The 21621-nt window shown below is 37.4% G+C and overlaps 1 protein-coding gene across 1 annotated transcript; it reads left to right on the forward strand.

The window, feature by feature from the left end:
- The first annotated feature begins 9098 nt into the window (after nucleotides 1-9098).
- LOC132559586 (trypsin-7-like) lies at nucleotides 9099-20491 on the forward strand. The gene is made up of 8 exons (XM_060224216.1): nucleotides 9099-9123; nucleotides 9358-9486; nucleotides 11542-11709; nucleotides 14869-14957; nucleotides 16007-16095; nucleotides 17204-17466; nucleotides 18826-18980; nucleotides 20330-20491. Exons 1-8 carry the CDS (start codon nucleotides 9099-9101, stop codon nucleotides 20489-20491), a joined length of 1080 nt encoding a protein of 359 aa, XP_060080199.1.
- The last annotated feature ends 1130 nt before the right edge of the window (nucleotides 20492-21621 follow it).

Consider the following 21621-nt stretch of genomic DNA (forward strand, 5'->3'; position numbering starts at 1 on the left):
AAATTTGATTTGTTAAATTAATTAAATATATTTTGGTTTATAAGTAAATTAAAATCATTGAAGTTCAGAGGCATTAATTTTTTTCAACCGATAAACTGTTTCATTGCTCGACAACTTTGCAGTAGCTAGCTATCAAATGTGACCTTTGATCCTTTATCCTTGACTGGTGGCCACCTTACTGTAACAATGTGAAGGACAAATGGACACGAGTAAAGCTATTTCATGTATGTCCTACAGAGCTAATGTAATCACACTAAAACAATTTCTCAGTCGTTTGTATTCTCAAAATAACATCAGAGCCATATTACCATCTTTTCATTAGGAACATAGAATGTCGAACAATTACTTTATGTGCATGTTTGTATGTTGTTTGTGTTATCCTGTGAACAGACAGAGTCTCTGGTGGTTACCTCACTGAACAACATACAAGAGGCCCATCACATGAGATCCAGAACAATTAGGAAAAGTGTTTTGCCCAAAGTCATAACCATGTCAGCATACATTGGCTATGAGTAGTGAGTGTTGAACCACGGACCTTGGATCTTTACCCGAGGTTACATAGGTTACTGCTTAATCTGCCACGCTATCACAGCCTCTAGTTTGTTTGCTTGCTGTGTTTCACACCTAAATGTACAGTTAGGGTCATTTTCTGACCGTGTATTCATGTAGTGGCTGGTACCTATATCTAATTACTGAATAATACATATGTGGGAGACTTACACATTTAGCTGTATAATGTCTTCAGGTTTTAGAGTCTTGCTTTATGCACCATGAATTGTTATACAGGAAATCATAAACAGATTTTGCAGATCAATTTTCCCCTCACAATTTCCCCTAAAGCTGCAATACCTCAGATTATTAGGAGTCCTGGATTTCCTATCCTTGGATGAAGATCGAAGTATCCCTATCTATGGTGGTTAATATTTCTCACAAAGTTGAGAAACGGATCAGTTAGTGCTGACCTGGCAAGATATTCTACCCTTATTGATATGGATGATGTGACGGAACACCTTCCCAAATGTTATTCAGTGTGGACAGCAACCAGCTTCTACAAGTAGATACCACCTTCAAATGACCCTGAATTTTCACACAGGATGATGTACCTAGTAAACAAACTTTCTCCCCTCAGCTTCTACTGCTGATGAGAGGAATGATAAATTTACATCATCAAAAAACTAAAACCTGAATATTTTTTACCCTAGAAGTTTGTCTGAATAAAGATTAAAATTTTGTAGCTTTGACAACATCAAAAATGTGTAGACCACCGCTATAAGTCAGGTGGAGTACACACAACAGCAGTCATTCAAAACATACATATCACAGCTTGTTGAAGTTTTGAAAAATGATATATACTAATCACTCTTTTTAGCTCATATTTTTTCCTGTAAAGTTCAGAACAAGTTTTTCAAAAGTTTGAGGATTCCCATTTGGTTTCATAATTTGGACAAGTCTCGCAGGAAAAGCATGAGTCCAAGATTTACATAATGATGAGTTTGAAACTAACAGAACTAATAATGAATCAAAACACAATAAATGGCTGCCATGACAGCTTAATCTCACACACATGAAGTGATCTGAATTCATGTTTCAACCGTTTCCTCAAAAACTATATCGACAATCAGACAAAAAATAGATATACAGTAATAATATGTGAAAAGAAAGAACTTATAGAAGCTGAACTAAAGAATGCATGGAAAGTAGTTCATTCTAATTCAGTAACAAAGACGGGACCTGAAATATCTAATTCATTAACAACGACGGGACCTGAATTATCTAATTCATTAACAACGACGGGACCTGAAATATCTAATTCAGTAACAACGACGGGACCTGAAATATCTAATTCAGTAACAACGACTAATTCATTAACAACGACGGGACCTGAAATATCTAATTCAGTAACAACGACGGGACCTGAAATATCTAATTCATTAACAACGACGGGACCTGAAATATCTAATTCATTAACAACGACGGGACCTGAAATATCTAATTCAGTAACAACGACGGGACCTGAAATATCTAATTCATTAACAACGACGGGACCTGAAATATCTAATTCAGTAACAACGACGGGACCTGAAATATCTAATTCATTAACAACGACGGGACCTGAAATATCTAATTCAGTTGAAATACAATTCAGTAACAAAAACGGGACCTGAAATATCTAATTCAGTAACAACGACGGGACCTGAAATATCTAATTTAGTAACAATGACACGGGACCTGAAATATCTAATTCAGTAACAACGACGGGACCTGAAATATCTAATTTAGTAACAATGACAGGACCTGAAATATCTAATTCAGGAACAACGACGGGACCTGAAATATCTAATTCAGTAACAACGACGGGACCTGAAATATCTAATTCAGTAACAACGACGGGACCTGAAATATCTAATTCAGTAACAACGACGGGACCTGAAATATCTAATTCATTAACAACGACGGGACCTGAAATATCTAATTCAGTAACAACGACGGGACCTGAAATATCTAATTCAGTAACAACGACGGGACCTGAAATATCTAATTCAGTAACAACGACGGGACCTGAAATATCTAATTCAGTAACAACGACGGGACCTGAAATATCTAATTCAGTAACAACGACGGGACCTGAAATATCTAATTCAGTAACAACGACGGGACCTGAAATATCTAATTCAGTAACAACGACGGGACCTGAAATGTCTAATTCAGTAACAGCGACGGGACCTGAAATATCTAATTCAGTAACAACAACGGGACCTGAAATATCTAACCTGAAATATCTAATTCAGTAACAACGACGGGACCTGAAATATCTAATTCAGTAACAACGACCTGAAATATCTAATCAACCAGTCGCCAAACCCAAGGAAGTTCTAACTGAGATTAACCAACGAAAAGCTCAAGAGAATAATGTAATAATTTTCAACATCAATGAAGCAGTGTCTGAAAAGCTTGAAACTAGGAAGAAGGAAGACAGTTTATTCATAGAACAAATACGCAGAATTATGAAAACAGATGTGGAGAAAGCTGCAAAGATTACTAGGCTTGGTATGAGACCACAAACCGGAAATACCAAAGCACGATCAGTTAGAATCACATTCAAGGACTAACTAGCCAAATCTGGGTTTATGAGTAATTTGAAAAATATTGCAAATGAAATACAAGACACTATTAAACAAGAAATCCCAGAGGGATCTTGGCGCCCACCATTTGAGGATCTGTTTTCAGTTTTTGAAGATTTGTTTATTTTTTTTTGTGTGTTACGGGTGTTGTTAATGTTCATGAACTGGTCTTCATTGAATGTACTCAATGATGGCACAAGATATTTTTATTAAGCACCTATTAGCAAATATCATTTGAGAAAGATCCCAAAGTATTATTAGATAGCAGTCAGTTACAGGTGGATAATGGACAATATGCTTGTGCTGTATTACTGTTGACATCCAAGATGGCTGCCTGTGGGCCACCTTGATTTCAAGTCAGTCCAAAAAAGGTACAATGCACAACTAGGGACCAAGGGAAACCAATATCTATGAAATATCAGAAGGATCCATCCAGTACTTCGTCAGATATAGCAGTAACAAGATTTTACTCTCAAAATCCAAGATGGCTGCCTGTCAGCGATCTTGGTTTTGGATCCGTAAAAAAAGGTATAATGCACAACTTGGAACCAAAGGGAACCTGCATATAAAATTTGAGAAAGATCCATCCAGTACTTTCCAAGAAATAGCAGTAACAAACTTTTACATTCAAAATCCAAGATGGCCACCTGTCTGCCATCTTGAATTTGAATCAGTCCAAAAAAGGTACAATGCACAACTAGGGACCAAGGGGAAACTGCATATGAAATTTGAGAAAGATCCATCCAGTACTTTTCAAAAAATAGCAATAACAAACTTTTACTTCCAAAATCCAAGATGGCCGCCTGTCATCCATCTTGAATTCGAATCAGTTCAAAAAAGGTACAATGCACAACTAGGGACCAAGGGGAACCTGCATATGAAATTTGAGAAAGATCCATCCAGTGCTTTCACAGAAATAGCAGTAACAAACTTTTACTTTCAAACTCCAAGATGGCCGCCTGTCAGCCATTTTGAATTCTGATCAGTCCAAAAAAGGTAAAATGCTCAATTAGGGACCATGGGGAAGCTCCATATGAAATTTGACAAAGATCTATCCAGTGCTCTTCCAGAAATAGCGACAAGAATTAGTAACAAGAATTATTTACGGACGGACGGACAACGGACGCAGGGCGATTTAAAGAAAAGACAAACTGTGCAGATTCTTGCTACACGCGAATAAGTGCCAACATTCATACACAACATAAAATGCATGAATCAGAATCAGACCTGTTTCAAACTTTTAGTAAAAAGGGACTTTATTTTCTTCATCTGAACATCAGATCATTGCTAAAAAAGGTGCAAGAACTCCAGATCATTGCTAACAGAACGAATGCTGCTGTAATATGTATCACTGAAACATAGCTATATAGCTCGATTACTAACACGGAAGTAGGGATTGAAGGATATCATACACTTAGAAAAGACAGAGACCACTATGGGGACGGAGTTTGTTATGTCCATAAAGGTCTTACATTTACCCCTGTTATATTTCAGTAGACCACAGAATCTGATGAAATATTTTTTATAGAAAACAAAACCAATATTTAGAGGAACATGTTCCCGTCCTCTAACTCAAACAATATTTCCTGATAGGTTAGAAATGTTCCTATCTCGTATAGCATCCGATTGTGATATCTTCATTTTAGGAGATTTTAACATATGTTTAATAGTTTCGAAAAATGCTCTATTTAAAATGTAAGAAAATGTCTTAAAATTGCATGGCCTAACCCAACTCATAAAAGAACCGACAAGAATAACTGAAACTTCCCGTAATTGATCATATATTGTGTAATATTCCAGAAAACGTCCGTCAATCTGGAGTGGTTACTGTAAGTGACCACTTCCTTACTTTTACCTTAAAATTGGAAAAAGCTACAAATATGAATTTTAAAATATTGTGCAATAATCATGACATTCAAGTTATGAAGAGTATAAAATATCTTGGTATAGACCTTAACGATTTGCTATCGGGTGAAGAAATAGTAGATTCAATTGTTAAAAAAGTAAATCAGTGACTAAAATTTCACTACAGAAATGAGCAATGTCTATTGTATAGGTTGAGAAACTCTTTGCTCGGCATTGATTCTTTGTCATTTTTGACTATGGGTATGCTGGTTGGTATGAAGGGTTGTCAAAAATCTAAAACATAAATTACAGGTAGCACAAAACAAAGTAATAAGATTTATTTTGAATGTTCAAAACAGGCATGATATAAGATGCAGTGATTTTTTGCATACAAACATGTTTGACATTAATTATAGGGTTAGTCAAATCAGACTGAATCATATGTTTAATGTCTTTCCATGAAAGGCTTCAAACTATATGTATAATTCCTTTAAAAAGAATCCATGTCTACAAAATACTCGATCTTCAGCATATAATGTCAGTCTCCCATCATTACAAGGTAAAGAATCTACAACATTCTACTTTAACATGCTTAAGTTCAAAATCCAAGTGAAACGTCACTTTCAAAACAAAATATAAGAGAATCATGATAGTTATTATGTATATCAGTGAGGGAAACACATTTGTAAATCCATTTTAAGGACCCCCCAATGGAAAAAAGCGTTTTAACGTTTTTTTGAGAAATCCTAGGATATATGTGCTTTTGTCTTTATTAATAATTATAACTAGCTGATACATTAAAGATATAGCTAACAACTTATTCCTGATTATGTATAACATGTTATATGTGCCATATATTCATATGTTTTGTACACAAATCTGTACATATTTATCCTGAATAAATTCATTAATATTATTAATATGTGAAATTTTGTCTGATGACTAAAAGCATCATTGACAATGACTACTTATGAAAGGATTGACATATCGTAGTAGTCTGGTGTTTTGTTCAGATTACATGTCAACAGCCAGGTTTATATCGCAAACCTGTCAGCAGATAAAAATTCTTCTACCAAAAACACATGGGAAAGGTAGGGTGTGGTTGGGAAGGCTGGTAGGAAGGAAAAGGAGGGGTGTGGTTGGGAGGGCTGGTAGGAAGGGAAAGGTAGGGTGTGGTTGGGAGGGCTGGTAGTAAGGGAAAAGTGGGGTGTGGTTGGGAGGGCTGGTAGTAAGGGAAAGGTGGGGTGTGGTTGGGAAGGCTGGTAACAAGGGAAAGGTGGGGTGTGGCTGGGAGGGCTGGTAACAAGGGTAAGGTGGGGTGTAGTTGGGAGGGCTGGTAACAAGGGAAAGGTAGGGTGTGGTTGGGAGGGCTGGTAGTAAGGGAAAGGTAGGGTGTGGTTGGGAGGGCTGGTAGTAAGGGAAAAGTGGGGTGTGATTGGGAGGGCTGGTAGTAAGGGAAAGGTGGGGTGTGATTGGAAGGGCTGGTAGGAAGGAAAAGGTAGGGTGTAGTTGGGAGGGCTGGTAGTAAGGGAAAGGTAGGGTGTGGTTGGGAGGGCTGGTAACAAGGGAAAGGTGGGGTGTGGTTGGGAAGGCTGGTAGTAAGAAAAAGGTAGGGTGTGGTTGGGAGGGCTGGTAGTAAGGGAAAGGTAGGGTGTGGTTGGGAGGGCTGGTAGGAAGGAAAAGGTAGGGTGTGGTTGGGATGGCTGGTAGTAAGGGAAAGGTAGGGTGTGGTTGGGAGGGCTGGTAGTAAGGGAAAGGTAGGGTGTGGTTGGGAGGGCTGGTAACAAGGGAAAGGTGGGGTGTGGTTGGGAAGGCTGGTAGTAAGAAAAAGGTAGGGTGTGGTTGGTAGGGCTGGTAGTAAGGGAAAGGTGGGGTGTGGTTGGGAGGGCTGGTAGGAAGGAAAAGGTAGGGTGTGGTTGGGAGGGCTCGTAGCAAGGAAAAGGTGGGGTGTGGTTGGGAGGGCTGGTAGTAAGGGAAAGGTGGGGTGTGGTTGGGAGGGCTGGTAGTAAGGGAAAGGTAGGGTGTGGTTGGGATGGCTTGTAGTAAGGGAAAGGTAGGGTGTGGTTGGGACGGCTGGTAGCAAGGAAAAGGTGGGGTGTGGTTGGGAGGGCTTGTAACAAGGGAAAAGTGGGGTGTGGTTGGGAGGGCTGGTAGTAAGGGAAAGGTGGGGTGTGGTTGGGAGGGCTGGTAGCAAGAGGCCAGGTATTAACCTAATTTGCACTTCAGTTATATAATCAGTTCAATTATCTATATACTGACTACGATTAAGCATGAATATTCAAGTTTAATTGTTACTATGTATTTTTTTTTTATTTTCACACAGGAGTGTATCTAAATATAAAGGTGTATTCTGACCACTCTCCCACCCGATCAGTCAAAAGATAATTAACTCATCTAGACAAGTCCAAATTATTGACGTTCTGTCGACTTTTCATGTCGTTTAACCAGCTCCAGACCAGTACAGAAAGTCGACAGAACGTCAGAATAGATCAGACTACAAGGTATGCCCCTGTGACCGGATAAAGTAATTCGTTGAAATTAAATACTCGAAATAGACAGGTGTATGGCAACGCAATACCGGCAAACATTATGCATTATATAGTTATACACAGGTTTTCCTGATAACACAGCATTTAAGAAGAATGAGTTACAGTAATATTTTATATTCTAGAGGTTTTTATGCTCCAGATTTGACAAAATATCTTGACTTTGGCAACTAATAGAGGAAAAAATAAACAGAACAGGATTTGTTTTGAGAAATATGGAATGTTTAGTAACATATTCAGAAACCATGCCGACACAACTTACGTTCATTTTATCACGAATTCGTGGAAATCACTGTTTTGATATCATCATTTATCTTGTAGAATCAGCACCTCCTATTTCATAATGTTGACGTATCTACTGCTGCAAAAAAGCATATTCCTTTTCGGCCATCTTACCGGAAGTTGTATGTGTAAGGGGGCGTGACCTTTATGTACCATGTGACAAACTGTTGTAAACACAACCACGTGCTCATGGTAATGAACTATTTTTAGAAGCTAATCGTGAGAAAAGACAGAAAGGTGGAAAATATCACGTAAACTCTTTAAAATGAAATAAATGAATTAACTTAACATTTATTGATATTTTTGACGGATGAGAATCTAAATGAGGGTACAAACTTGTACGCCCTGCTTTTGATCTTTGTGTCACCGCATACCGAGTTTTGTTTGTTATGTTTTTTCCTCTGATATTTTTAAAACGACACATTTTCAAAACAAATTTGCAAACTGATTCAAACGGCATTTCTAACATTTTGTAAGACTACGGAAAACGACTCCAGAGACCTAAACATTTTTTATTGCTTTCGAAAACGGATAAAGGGAGGTAAATCAAGTTTCCGTATAACAAGCTCTTAAGACAAACATCCCCCCCCCCCCCCCCCCAAAAAAAAAACCAAAAACAAAAACAAAAAAAAAACACACACATAGAGAGAGAGAGAGAGAGAGAGAGAGAGAGAGAGAGAGAGAGAGAGAGAGAGAGAGAGAGAGAGAGAGAGAGAGAGAGAGAGAGAGAGAGAGAGAGAGAGAGAGAGAGAGAGAGAGAGAGAGAAAGAAGACGTTGTAATTTGACACATCTAATATTGTAATTTTGACTTTTGACTCAAGATAAACCGGAGTTATTTTTTGCGCTTATTTCAACAAACAATGAAACAATATAGGCTACACCTGTTAAAACTACTAACTCTTCATCAAAACTAACACTTCAGTATTTAGATGTAGTGGGAATTATTTATACACGATAGAAAATCTCATTTCAAAAGAATATTGTTGGATTTGTTTCCAATCAAAACCAAAATGTGACAAAGATGACATAAAAAAACTTAGTTGAATGCAAAATCTTGTCACAATTTTACCGGTTGAACGTGAGAAGTTTTGGGTTTCAAATCGACCATAAAATAACACCATTTTTTCATAATTTTCTCAGAATTATTCATGTAAAGCATTACTCATTAATTACATCACGAGAATGAAATATGAGCCATATTCTGAATCTATAAACAGAGGCCCATTGTTCAGGTAAGAATATTGAGTACCTTTTTACATCAATAGAAATCACGTTTCAAACTGCAACAATGTTGAGCTACCGATGTTTTTGGATCTAGATAAGAAAGGTATGAAACGTTTACAGCGGACAGTACACGACGGTCGAGGGATGGCGATAAGTCATCACAGACACTGTGTCAAACGAACGATAAAATGAAATTCACCCTGGATTTCTGAAGACTGTCTGCTATGACGCAATCAGTCTCAACAAGGAAATCCGGCCAAAACATTAAAGAAGGGCCAAAAATGTCACGTGATATATGCATAGTTATGACATCATGCATGCATATGCTATTTCCCAGGCAAGCCTCGTAGACAATCAGCAGTTACGACAAGGAGCCGTGCCACTCTGTGTCGTATCGCCAAGATGTCAGGTCCCCTGTTTTCGTCGATCTTTCTATTTTCTCTTGTTTGCAATGCCTATGCTTCAGGTCAGTATTTTAAAATATTCAAATACTTACCGATGGAAGTGATTACATTGATGTAAGATGTATATTTGCAATTAGAAATAAAGATTTAATTAATACGGGATATTCTCAATATGTATGTATATATTAATTCATGTTTGTTTCCATTATCATGTTTTCAAGAAACTCTTTTCACGCAAAACATTAATTTTGTGATATAGACATGCATTATTCCTTAATAAACTGTCAACAATAAGCATTCATTTGTTGATGAACTATTTAATTTTGAACTATGCTGTTTCAGCAATTTTTGAAATGTCCTTTGATATATAAATATGTCTATCACCATTTTTCGTTAACATAACGGATAAACTAAAACGACACATTGGTCCAAATTCTCATTGTCAGTCTGGAATTATTCTTGTGGTCACGATTTATTTCATAGGCTTCAGCCTCGGCAATCGAAATATTCATAATGAAAGCACTCGTGTTTTGACAGACAGACAGACAGACAGATGGACAGACACTCAGACAGACAGACGGACTGAAAAACAGAAATACAGACGGACAGACAAACAGACACCCAGACAGCTAGACAGACGGACAGACAGACAGACAGAAAGACAGATGGACAGCCTGACAGACAGACAGACAGACAGACAGACGCATGTATAACCGTATAGAATTACAGTCTTCTGCACCCAATAACTTGTGACGGTAGAACTGATCGATGCCATACGGCACATATAATGTACGACTTCCTGTTTTTATAGAAATCAAACAGTTTTGGTATTTTCATCATGTTGTTGATTTTGTAGGTTACTTGGAAGTACATATAAAGGATAATGTAACTCAGCCACAAATTGCCACCAGTATCAGATACGTTCCTAATTAATGATAATGTAACTCAGCCACAAATTGCCACCAGTATCAGATACGTTCCTAATTAATGATAATGTAACTCAGCCACAAATTGCCACCAGTATCAGATACGTTCCTAATTAATGATAATGTAACTCAGCCACAAATTGCCACCAGTATCAGATACGTTCCTAATTAATGATAATGTAACTCAGCCACAAATTGCCACCAGTATCAGATACGTTCCTAATTAATGATAATGTAACTCAGCCACAAATTGCCACCAGTATCAGATACGTTCCTAATTAATGATAATGTAACTCAGCCACAAATTGCCACCAGTATCAGATACGTTCCTAATTAATGATAATGTAACCCCGCCACAAATTGCCACCAGTATCAGATACGTTCCTAATTAATGATAATGTAACCCCGCCACAAATTGCCACCAGTATCAGATACGTTCCTAATTAATGATAATGTAACTCAGCCACAAATTGCCACCAGTATCAGATACGTTCCTAATTAATGATAATGTAACTCAGCCACAAATTGCCACCAGTATCAGATACGTTCCTATTTAATGATAATGTAACCCCGCCACAAATTGCCACCAGTATCAGATACGTTCCTAATTAATGATAATGTAACCCCGCCACAAATTGCCACCAGTATCAGATATATATATATATAAATTACTATAACACGTTAATGAGCACTGTATATAACCTGTACAGTAAAATGTCCATAGGTCTGTTTGAAGTAAGATCAACAATTCCTGGCATTTCTGACGTCTAAAACGTCATCTCAAACATAACAAAAAAGAGAATTTGCTCATTGTAAACTTGACCATGTGTTTTATAGGTATGGCAGTTATGTAAATGCTAGGATAGTTTATTAACATTATCAGATACATAAGCAATGTGAAATGTATGTAATTATGGGATTATGCACCTTCAGGTTCTTTCGATCTTCCGACGTCGCTTCATTTGTTTCAAAATTCGGGTCCGTAGCATCTGTGATAGGACCTAAAAGGACGAAACAGTTGTTTGACGTAGTTTAGTTGATTGTTTGGCTCTAGTGTATCTACTTCTAAAGTAGTATTAAATTGTCATTCACATGTGTCTTTTTTTCATAAAATTTTAAATAACTTTCCGATGAGCCAAACATCGTTTACGGACAGAAACGCTTCTTAGCCAAAAATCTTATCTATTTCAGTATGCGTGAACACCTACGGTGGTCATTGTGAAAGCCTCTACCAGGGTTGTACCGTGGGCGAGTCTTACACACTGAATTACTGTGGGTTTCTAGAAATGTGTTGCACCTCATCTCACTCCACCTCTAGTAGCAGCAGTAGTGGTTCTGGCGGAAATTCCGGAAATGTTGGTAAGTGTTGTATTTTGATGAAACCTCCGTTGTCTTTAGCCATGCACCCGGACATTGATATTGAACAGTAGAAACACACCAAAGAAAGTAAGATCAACAAAAGTATTTTACATAAGAATATGTAATGTTATAATTTTATTTCATTCTGAATTCCCTATTTGTTTCTGAATGTTCATACTTTTGAAATTAATCACCACTGTATAAAAATACCTTAAAGCCAAATGTCTTAAGGCACTGAAAGTTCTGAAGGTGGTGTGCCACACTGGTTGGGGAACTGAGAGAAACGTTTTGCTAAGACTTTATAAAGCTCTTATTATATCAAAATTAGACTACGGTTCTATTGTGTATGGTTCTGCTTGACTTTTATATCTCAAATTGTTAGATACAGTTCATCACCAGGCTCTAAACTCGCTCTTGGAGCTTTTAAGACCACACCTACAGCGCGCCTCTATGGAACCATCACTATATAGCCGTCGAAATTAATTGGCTTTGCAATACACCATTCAGCTAAAGTCACATCCTTCACATCCTGCGTTTTCACTTGTATGTGATCCAAGATATAAAACCTTGTTTCAAAGCAAACCAAAGACCATTTCCGCTCTTTTACAAAACACAAATATTGATATAAACCTAATGCACTCATTTGGAACGAAAGAAATGCCACCTTGCCTCTTGAATTTACCTGAAGTTGTCTTTTCACTTTATGAAATGGTTAAATCCGATACTGACAGTTGCACATTTCGTTCATCCTTCTCGAAATTGCAGTTAAACTATAAAAAAATTCTACATTTATATACTGATGGTTCAAAAGATAATGATAAGTTTGACGCGACCATGGTTACACAAGATGAAGAGTATGGATGCCGGCTACCGAACAACGCCTCAATATTCTCGGCAGAAGCGCGAGATATCTACCTCGCCCTTCAATACATTCAAAGAAACAAAGTAATGAGAGCTGTTGTCCATTCAGGCTCTCTTTCTGTTCTACAAAGTCTTAGCAGTAGAAATATCGAAAGTATTTTCATTCGTAATACCTTAATACTATATCATGATCTTGCCTTTAACTTTTGTATTGCTTTTTGCTGGGTTCATGGGCACATGGGAATACCAGGCAACGAGAAAGCAGATCGCGCCGTAAAGTAAGCTTTATTGCTACCACCAGTGGTTTTCAAACTTCATTTTACTGATTTTAAACCATGTATCAAACAATTTTTAACAGCTCAGTGGCAGGAGGAATGGAATCAATATACCACTAATGAATTGCACTCCATAAAACCTATCATCGGTGAATGGTCTTCAGGCTATAGAGACAACCACCGAGGCGAGGTTGTCCTTGCTCGTCTTCGGATGGGCCATACAAACTTTTTGCAGTCACATATTGAAAGGCGAAGATAATCCGCGGTGCATAGGATGTGATGAGCCATTCACCGTTAAACATTTTTATTGGACTGCATTGACCTTCTGTCCACTCCAGAATTTTTTCGTCACGTAACAAGTCTAAAGACCCTTTTTGAAACTGTGGAGTTAAAATTATAGGTTATCTGAAATGTGTTGGTCTATATAATAGACTCTGACGTACCGCTGTAATATTTTGTGATAATATACCCGTTCTAGATTTTAATGATTTGTCTTTTACCTTTTAGTTTGTTTGATGTCATTTCCTTTTGGATCGGTTTGTGTTTTACCGGTTGATGGCCCTAATGACCTTTTATGTGTTGACGGGCCCTTAAGATTGTCATAATAATGATAATAATAATAATAAACTCATAACTATATACTAGTACTCTATTATCCCATTTTTTTTCCGGTATATCTCTCCTTCGTCTTTATGAAAGAAGACACTGACGAACTGAAAATTAGTGCCAATTACATACCTTTCTTGCTGCACTGTTTCCTGATATTTTTCTCTGCTTGCTGTTGATGTCCTTCCTGAACACCCGTTCCTATATGAATGGCTGTTGGTATTTCCCCTAGATACCGGTACCCATATGACCCTGGCTGTTGGTGTCTCCCCTAGATACCGGTCCCCCTATGACCCTGACTGTTTGTGTCTCCCCTAGGTACCGGTCCCCATATTATCCTGACTGTTTGTATCTCCCCTAGGTATCGGTCCCCATATGACCCTGACTGTTTGTGTCTCCCCTAGATATCGGTCCCCCATATGACCCTGACTGTTTGTGTCTCCCCTAGGTACCGGTCCCCCTATGACCCTGACTGTTTGTGTCTCCCCTAGATTTCGGTCCCCCTATGACCCTGACTGTTTGTGTCTCCCCTAGGTACCGGTCCCCATATGACCCTGACTGTTTGTGTCTCCCCTAGGTACCGGTCCCCCTATGACCCTGACTGTTTGTGTCTCCCCTAGATTTCGGTCCCCCTATGACCCTGACTGTTTGTGTCTCCCCTAGATATCGGTCCCCCATATGACCCTGACTGTTTGTGTCTCCCCTAGGTACCGGTCCCCCTATGACCCTGACTGTTTGTGTCTCCCCTAGATTTCGGTCCCCCTATGACCCTGACTGTTTGTGTCTCCCCTAGGTACCGGTCCCCATATGACCCTGACTGTTTGTGTCTCCCCTAGGTACCGGTCCCCCTATGACCCTGACTGTTTGTGTCTCCCCTAGATTTCGGTCCCCCTATGACCCTGACTATTAGTGTCTCCCCTAGGTACCGGTCCCCATATGACCTTGGCTGTTCATGTCTTTCCTGATCACCCGCTCCTATATGACTCTTGATGTTGGTGTATCGCATAGACATCAGTCCCCCTATGACCATGACTATTAGTGTCTCCCCTGGACACAAGTCTCCATATGCCCCTGGCAGATGGTGTCTCCCCTGAACACAAGTCTCCATATGACCCTGGCAGATGGTGTCTCCCCTGGACACAAGTCTCCATATGACCATGACTATTAGTGTCTCCCCTGGACACAAGTCTCCATATGACCCTGGCTGATTGTGTCTCCCCTGGACACAAGTCTCCATATGACCATGACTGTTAGTGTCTCCAGTAGAAACAGTTCCCATTATGAAAATGGCTGGTGGTGTCTCTACGTTATAAACAAACATGCATTTTATTCATATCCCAGATGTAAGCGAATGATTTTGGAGAAATGATTTTGGCAACATTGCCTTGTCTGAATTATCCAACGTAATATATTGCAGCCCACTGTGGAACCAGTCTCGTCGGCTCTACACATACTACCAAAATTGTCGGAGGAACCCGTGCCCAACACGGGGAATTCCCATGGCAGGTGAATGAGAACAGAAACACATTTTATTGAGCGTACATTTAAGAGGTCAAGTTTTCATTCTTATCAGTTCTTGTTTGACATTTGTGATAGTGCCATGTCCGAGTTTTGATTTGTGTTACGTCTCGTGACCCAGGTAGGCCTACATCAGTGGGTCAAAGGTTAACATGTGTGATCATCGCACGCTTTAATATGTCTTAGTTTTTTCACTTGCTTCTCGGGGCCTCAAAAATATGACATTGAATTAACCCGTTGCATCTAAGAAAATAATGAGTGATATTGAATGGGGATAGCCTGGGCCTAAACGATAACAATGTGTACAATTCCGGATTTTCAGATTTATTGTAATTACAATAGGTAAAATATGACCGGATGACACAGGGACAGAGTGATCTGGCCACTTTATAGAGGTTTCTGTTTTACACTATAGATCAAAATAATTTATCTAAGCTTCAATTTTTCGCGTTTTTTATTTTGTGGAAAAAAGCTACACACGGAATTAACATAAATAACTTTAAACTGATACGTGGAAATATAGATTCGTCGATTAAATAGTAACTCCTAAATCAACGAAAATAAATATCCACGAAAATTACCGAAAATTCACAGCTGGATGCACGTACATGTAGATCACGTGAACCTGAAATATGAATATATAATATATATACATGAATGATTACACAAATAATACACAGATCAGTTAAAGCCATATGATACGTTAAAACAGCATTATACGATATGAATTTCAATAAGACGAAACATTATCACTATACTACAGTATTACCAGTTTAATATGTATATGACATGTGCAAGAACCTAGGACACCTGGCTGAAAGACTAGGTCGTTACCACTGCGCCATCCGACTGCTCTTGGTTTAGTAACAAACACTTCGATGTTTATGTTTGTAATTGTGTAGAAAATGATACCTTCCACTCCTTAACATCTGGTCGTCTAGTATATTCTGTATTGAACATGTAAATATTCCGTTAGTCCACATTTTGCTCTCGTTTCATGGATTTTGATTTTCAATTAATTTTTTTTAATTATCCAGGTATCCCTGCGATACGCCAACCAGCACCTGTGTGGAGGAACTCTGATCGACTCTCAATGGGTTCTTACTGCTGCCCATTGTTTCGAAGAGTAAGTCAATATGACATACACTGCAGCATAGGCAAAACGGAGACATTGTCCAATGGTTTGGTCTATATATTGCTTAACGTCCATATAACAGCTATGGCGGTATAAATAATTTAATCCTTGAGATATGCAACATATCTTAAAGATTTTTGATTTCATTCTTTTATGCTACAATTCTCTTGTTGTACACTAAATTCGCCTATAGTAGTGACCTGTATCATGATGCGTTTTTCATTGGCTGTTCCAATCAGATTTTGATATTATAACATTGACAATTCCGTCATGACATGAAAATGGTGAAGCAAAATATCTGCCTTTATTAAATATGGTTCTCAACGTTTTGACTTTGATACCTGTCAAAATGTAAATTGTAAGATCCTTTTTCAGAACAATGTTGCCACTTGAACGTTTTTTATAACGGAATAGTGAACAGAACCTTGTCGTACACACAGGCATTAGGGACCTTTTGTACTTTCTGACGAATTGCAGGAATCGAGGTGCTGTTAATGGTATCCAGTAAAGTTTCAATTGGCTCGTGGACAAAATTTTATTGTTCATTAAGAGAGTTTATGAAGTTCAACTATATTGATTTTCTGTTGGCCAAGATCGGCAAAGACAAAAAATTCTATATACCAGTTTCATAAAATAAATAACTCATTTAAAAATCCTGAAGATGTGTTTGTGAGGAGAACCATGTCTCAACCCCCAGTATATGTGAATACTATTAACATGTTTACTACGAGTCGCGAAAATATTCAACCAAGTTTATTGTATTAAAGGCGATTGATGTGCTGCTATTTTCCGGTATGAATTAAGATATACACTTTATGTGTCATATTTATTTTCTTTCGGAACACCTGGTCTAATTTTCCTTGTATTTTTTCCAAGATACTCGATGTTAATTTTCGTCCTACTTTGTCCTAGTTTTATTGAATTTGACTTTAGATTATGATTCTATTTAAAGGTATTTGATTTCCAAATTGTCAGCTTTATATAAAACTGCCTCATGGACGCAGTCATGAGATAGGAGATTTAAAATAATTTTAGTACTGAAATTAATTTCAGATAATAAATTGAGTTAACTATACATGATATATGAATATTCTTCTAGCACAAACCACCGCGGTTGGACCGTTGCAGTCGGCGTGCATGATCAGCATCACGTTCACTCCTCCGATATACACCACGTGTCATCAGTTGTTGTTCATCATGGCTACAACTCCCACAATAATCATAACGATATAGCTATGATGAAGCTATCTTCCCCCGTCACGCTTTCTGGCAGATACGTTAGAGCGGCATGTTTACCAAACAACAACGAGGGTTTCGACACAGACACGTGCATTGTCACCGGTTGGGGCGCCACCTATTTTGGTTTGTTGGTTTACTATTTTTTGTGAATAGAACAAAAATCATTCTTATATATCATGTTTTGTGACTCACTAGTCTTAGTGCGACATGAAGCTGAACGTGTTTCGTGTTGGTTTTATTCTTGTGTATATTGTTCTCACTTAGGAGACTAACGTTACCTTATTAGATATGTCAGGATGTACATGGCAAGTGTCGTAGATGAAGCAGAGGACGCTTACTCTCCTTGAACACATGGCATTATTCTCCTTGCACTTTTTCAGCAGTCTCGATGTAAATTTTCCGTTTGCCCCAGTTTTATTGAATTTAGATTATGATCATGTTGATATTTATGCTACTATTTATTTGTGGTTTTAGTACTTTGCAACTTTATCAATACCCAAAGTCATTATAGCGTCAACAACAGCAACTATGAATACGAATGAACACCATGGAGAAATGTCAGTCACAAAGTTAAAAATTAAAAAAAGAAAATAAAAATGAAATCAACACATATGTATCAAATGTCAAAGTTTGATTTTTTAAAGAAAAAAGAAAGAAATGAAAGGAAAATTTAATTGTTAGTATTCAAACATTCGATGAAACAAAGGCATAATATGAAATATTTACACGTAAACGCACTTAAAGCACATGGATAATAAGACGAGGTGTTCTGAAAGAGTAAGCGACTTCTGCTTCATCTGTGATACCCGCCATGTAAATCTTTATCAATCCAAGTAAGTAACGCACGTCCAAAGTGAGAACAATGTAGCCAACGGAACCACCAGGTAAGCTAACGAGTATCCAATACCGTTCAACTTCACTTTAATATTTATCAACCTGCATCCTTCTCAACCCTGTGTCGTGAGATTACTTGTCTATTGTCCAACGGTCAGGAGGATTGTTTTACCTTCGATCTGGTTAAGGATAAAGGTTTCTAGATCACATGGTAAGCATTTGGTTAAAATCCCTAGGCTACCTCTTTATCTTAGGGCTAAACCGAGTGAATAGGAGAAACACATCCATTTTAGAGAGTGACAACATGACATTGCCGACACCTCCTACAATATCGTATATGTTCGTGAGGCTTTCATTTCGTGGTTTTACAAAAAGATTCATTTTCGTTGAGGCTTTTATTCGTGGATGAATCTTGTAAAAACGATTATAAATCATGTCAGCTTTTGTATTTATCATTTCGTGGACATATCAGTTTGTGAATTTAGAGCACGAAACTAAATGCCAACGAAAAATAATGACATGACTTACGAAATTTTGTTTGATAGTCTGCAGCTTATTTATTTTACTTTCATTTTGTCTTCGTTTCTGCTTTTTTAATTTGCATCATGCTTTTTCTACCATGACGTTATTCTTCTGTTGCTGTTTTAGATGAACACGGCAGAGCGCCGTTGACCCGCTACCTTGAGAAGGCAGACATCCCTATCATAACAAACAGCCAGTGTGAATATTTCTTAGGTAGAAACTCCATCTACGATGGTAACATCTGCGCAGGTCTTAATCAAGGTGGAAAAGACGCTTGTCAGGTAAGACATTCAAATGTTTGGTGAAAGAAATAGCTTTGATAGAGTAATTAATTTAACCAATCGTCTCATTGTTCTTTGTCGAATCGATTTGACTGATTAGTCGAGTCCTCTTAGACGCCAAATTCCTCTAAAATCCAGTCTTTTTACTGGACATTGAACGAATTGTTTCTTTGAATTTTCAATATTTGCCTTAGAAATAGTTATTTTTCAGCCAAGTTTGTCATTACCATTGTATAAAACATATGTACTTAGAAAAGCAGTTTTTGGATACGCTACATACTAGAACGAATTTAAAATTTATCCTGAAGAAATAACACAGTGTACACTTGGATTGCAAACGCCATTCAAGCCCGTCTGTAGTTTTAAAGAATAGCTTAGAGAATACAGTGTTGAAATTCCATTAATGTAACCAGGGTACTGATAAATTGTCACCACCATAGTCAACAAACATATATAATTACTATTGCATCACAAAGATTTGATGTTAATTAATGACGTAATCTGTGTATTTTTAAATAAAAAAGAAGATAAAATATATGAAAATAGGAAGATTAAAACTACTAATAAATAAAATACTAAAAAAGGAAGATAAAAAATTCGAAAATAGGAAAAGGACAATTACTAAAAAAGAAAGTTTAAAAAAACATAAAAGGGGAGAAAAAAAAAATACTAAAAAATGAAGATAAAATACGAAAAAAGGAAGATTAAAGATACTAAAAAGGAAGATGAAAATACATACGAAATATTAAACGAAAGAAAATAAATACTAAAACTGAAAGATAAAAAAAATACTAAAAGGAAAAAACTAAAACAGGAAAGATAAAAATACAATTAACGGAAGATAAAAATACTAAAAAAGAAAGATAAAAAAAATATAAAAAGCATGATAAAACGAAATATAAGAAAAGGAAGATAAAAATACTTAAATGGGAAAATAGAAAATACGAAAATAGGAAAATTAGAAATACTAAAAAAAACGAAAGATAAAAAATAATAAAAAGGGAGATAAAAATACTAAAAAAGGAAGATAAAAAAAAATACTGAAAATGAAGAAAAACTATACTAAAAATGAAGAAAAACTATACTAAAAATAAAAAGGAAGATAAAAAAAATACTGAAAATGAAGAAAAATACTAAAAAAGGAAGATAGAAATACTAAAATGAAGATACAATATTTCAATTAACGGTTGTTTATGTTTAGGAATAGGTGTACGTGACCTTATATTTTCATCAAAAAGGCACCGTGACAATATGTATTAAGTATAATTATGTATATAATGTAGTTTCTCTAATTGAACTCTAGCTGGTTGGTTGCTATGCACAGTGGTTTATAACATTTCTATTTTTAGGGTGACTCCGGTGGTCCTCTGGTTTGTAAACATAACGGCGCATACAAGCTAGCAGGTGTTGTGTCTTGGGGATACGGATGTGGCGACGCCAGAACTCCTGGCGTGTACACACGAGTATCCTCTTTCCTGTCCTGGATAGATAGTGTGAAAAGCTCTCATTAAACAATTACTGTGATACATACATTCGTTTACCACAATAAAAGGACGTAAAATATGCAATATGTGTTTTTTTTATCTTTTATATTGTGTGATGGCTCAACGACTATCAACGATATTTGTCACATTTTGACAGTTGTTTGGATTACTTTGGATTTACCTTAGAAGCATACTGGCTGCAAAACACCTGTATGATGTATCACTGACGAGTCCTAAAAGGACGAAAAATCTGTACGAAGAAGTATCACTGACGAGTCCTAGAAGGACGAACCAGCTATATGATGTAGTATTACTGACGATGGACGAAACAGCTGTATGCAGTAAACAGTTTGGATCGTCTCTATCTAACTCTAATTTCGTGGTATACACTTGTGTGTCTTCTGAACAAAGGTACCCATTGGGGAACGTAATGCAAACATCGAGTTATTCATGGATGTTCCTCGAAGGTCTCCAGGACTCCTTAGAAGTCATACATTATCAAAACGTTCAATTTGAACTTTTCAAGGTGGATTGGGAGAACGTGGTGATTTTCTATAACGTAACAATTCGTAAGGGTTAATTAGGTATAACGAGATAACTACAACACATTCTCTCAAACTTGTTTAAGAATAGTTTGAGCCGTTACCTCTAGTGTAGATCCGAGGTGCTTTTTCCACGATCGCTACCTGTGACGGTTTGTGTTTCTCAGGAAGCTAAGAAATATACCTGACTGTGCTGTCGTTGTTGTGTTCTTAGACAAAACACCTTACTTCTATTTCTATCGATGGAGTGTGATTGGCTTTCGTATGTTCAGTGATGTTCCTGTTCGGTCACTGATGACCTACAACGTCATGACTGGGTGAATTATAACGGCCCTAGATATGTGCCTGGTACTTGAAATTGATTTTTACGTCATCATTTCATGACGTTATATTGTAACGTTGGTAAGAGTGATATTCGTTAAGAACATCACCTAGTATGTTCTTTAGCAGTCTATTACAATTTAAAACCTCGGTAGATCAGTGGGTAAGACGTTAGCCAATCCCAGGTGAAAATCTGAGGCATGTAGTTCACGGCTTTTCATTCGACACAGTTCGTTTTTATCAGGAAGCTGAAAAACGGCCCAGTTTGTATCTTGCTTGTGGGCAAGACACTTC

The sequence above is a fragment of the Ylistrum balloti genome, unplaced genomic scaffold (genome assembly GCF_031769215.1).
Source record: "Ylistrum balloti isolate Yb309-2 unplaced genomic scaffold, AGI_CSIRO_Ybal_v1 Utg370944, whole genome shotgun sequence".
In the NCBI taxonomy this organism is placed as follows: domain Eukaryota; kingdom Metazoa; phylum Mollusca; class Bivalvia; order Pectinida; family Pectinidae; genus Ylistrum; species Ylistrum balloti.

Bases quoted from the DNA above. Each gene is read 5' to 3' on its own strand.
- LOC132559586 (XM_060224216.1), top strand. From the start codon at position 9,099: ATGTTTTTGGATCTAGATAAGAAAG. The intron at 14,958-16,006 runs GTGAATGAGAAC...TTAATTATCCAG, and splicing joins ACGGGGAATTCCCATGGCAG to GTATCCCTGCGATACGCCAA. The intron at 17,467-18,825 runs GTTTGTTGGTTT...TTGCTGTTTTAG, and splicing joins TTGGGGCGCCACCTATTTTG to ATGAACACGGCAGAGCGCCG.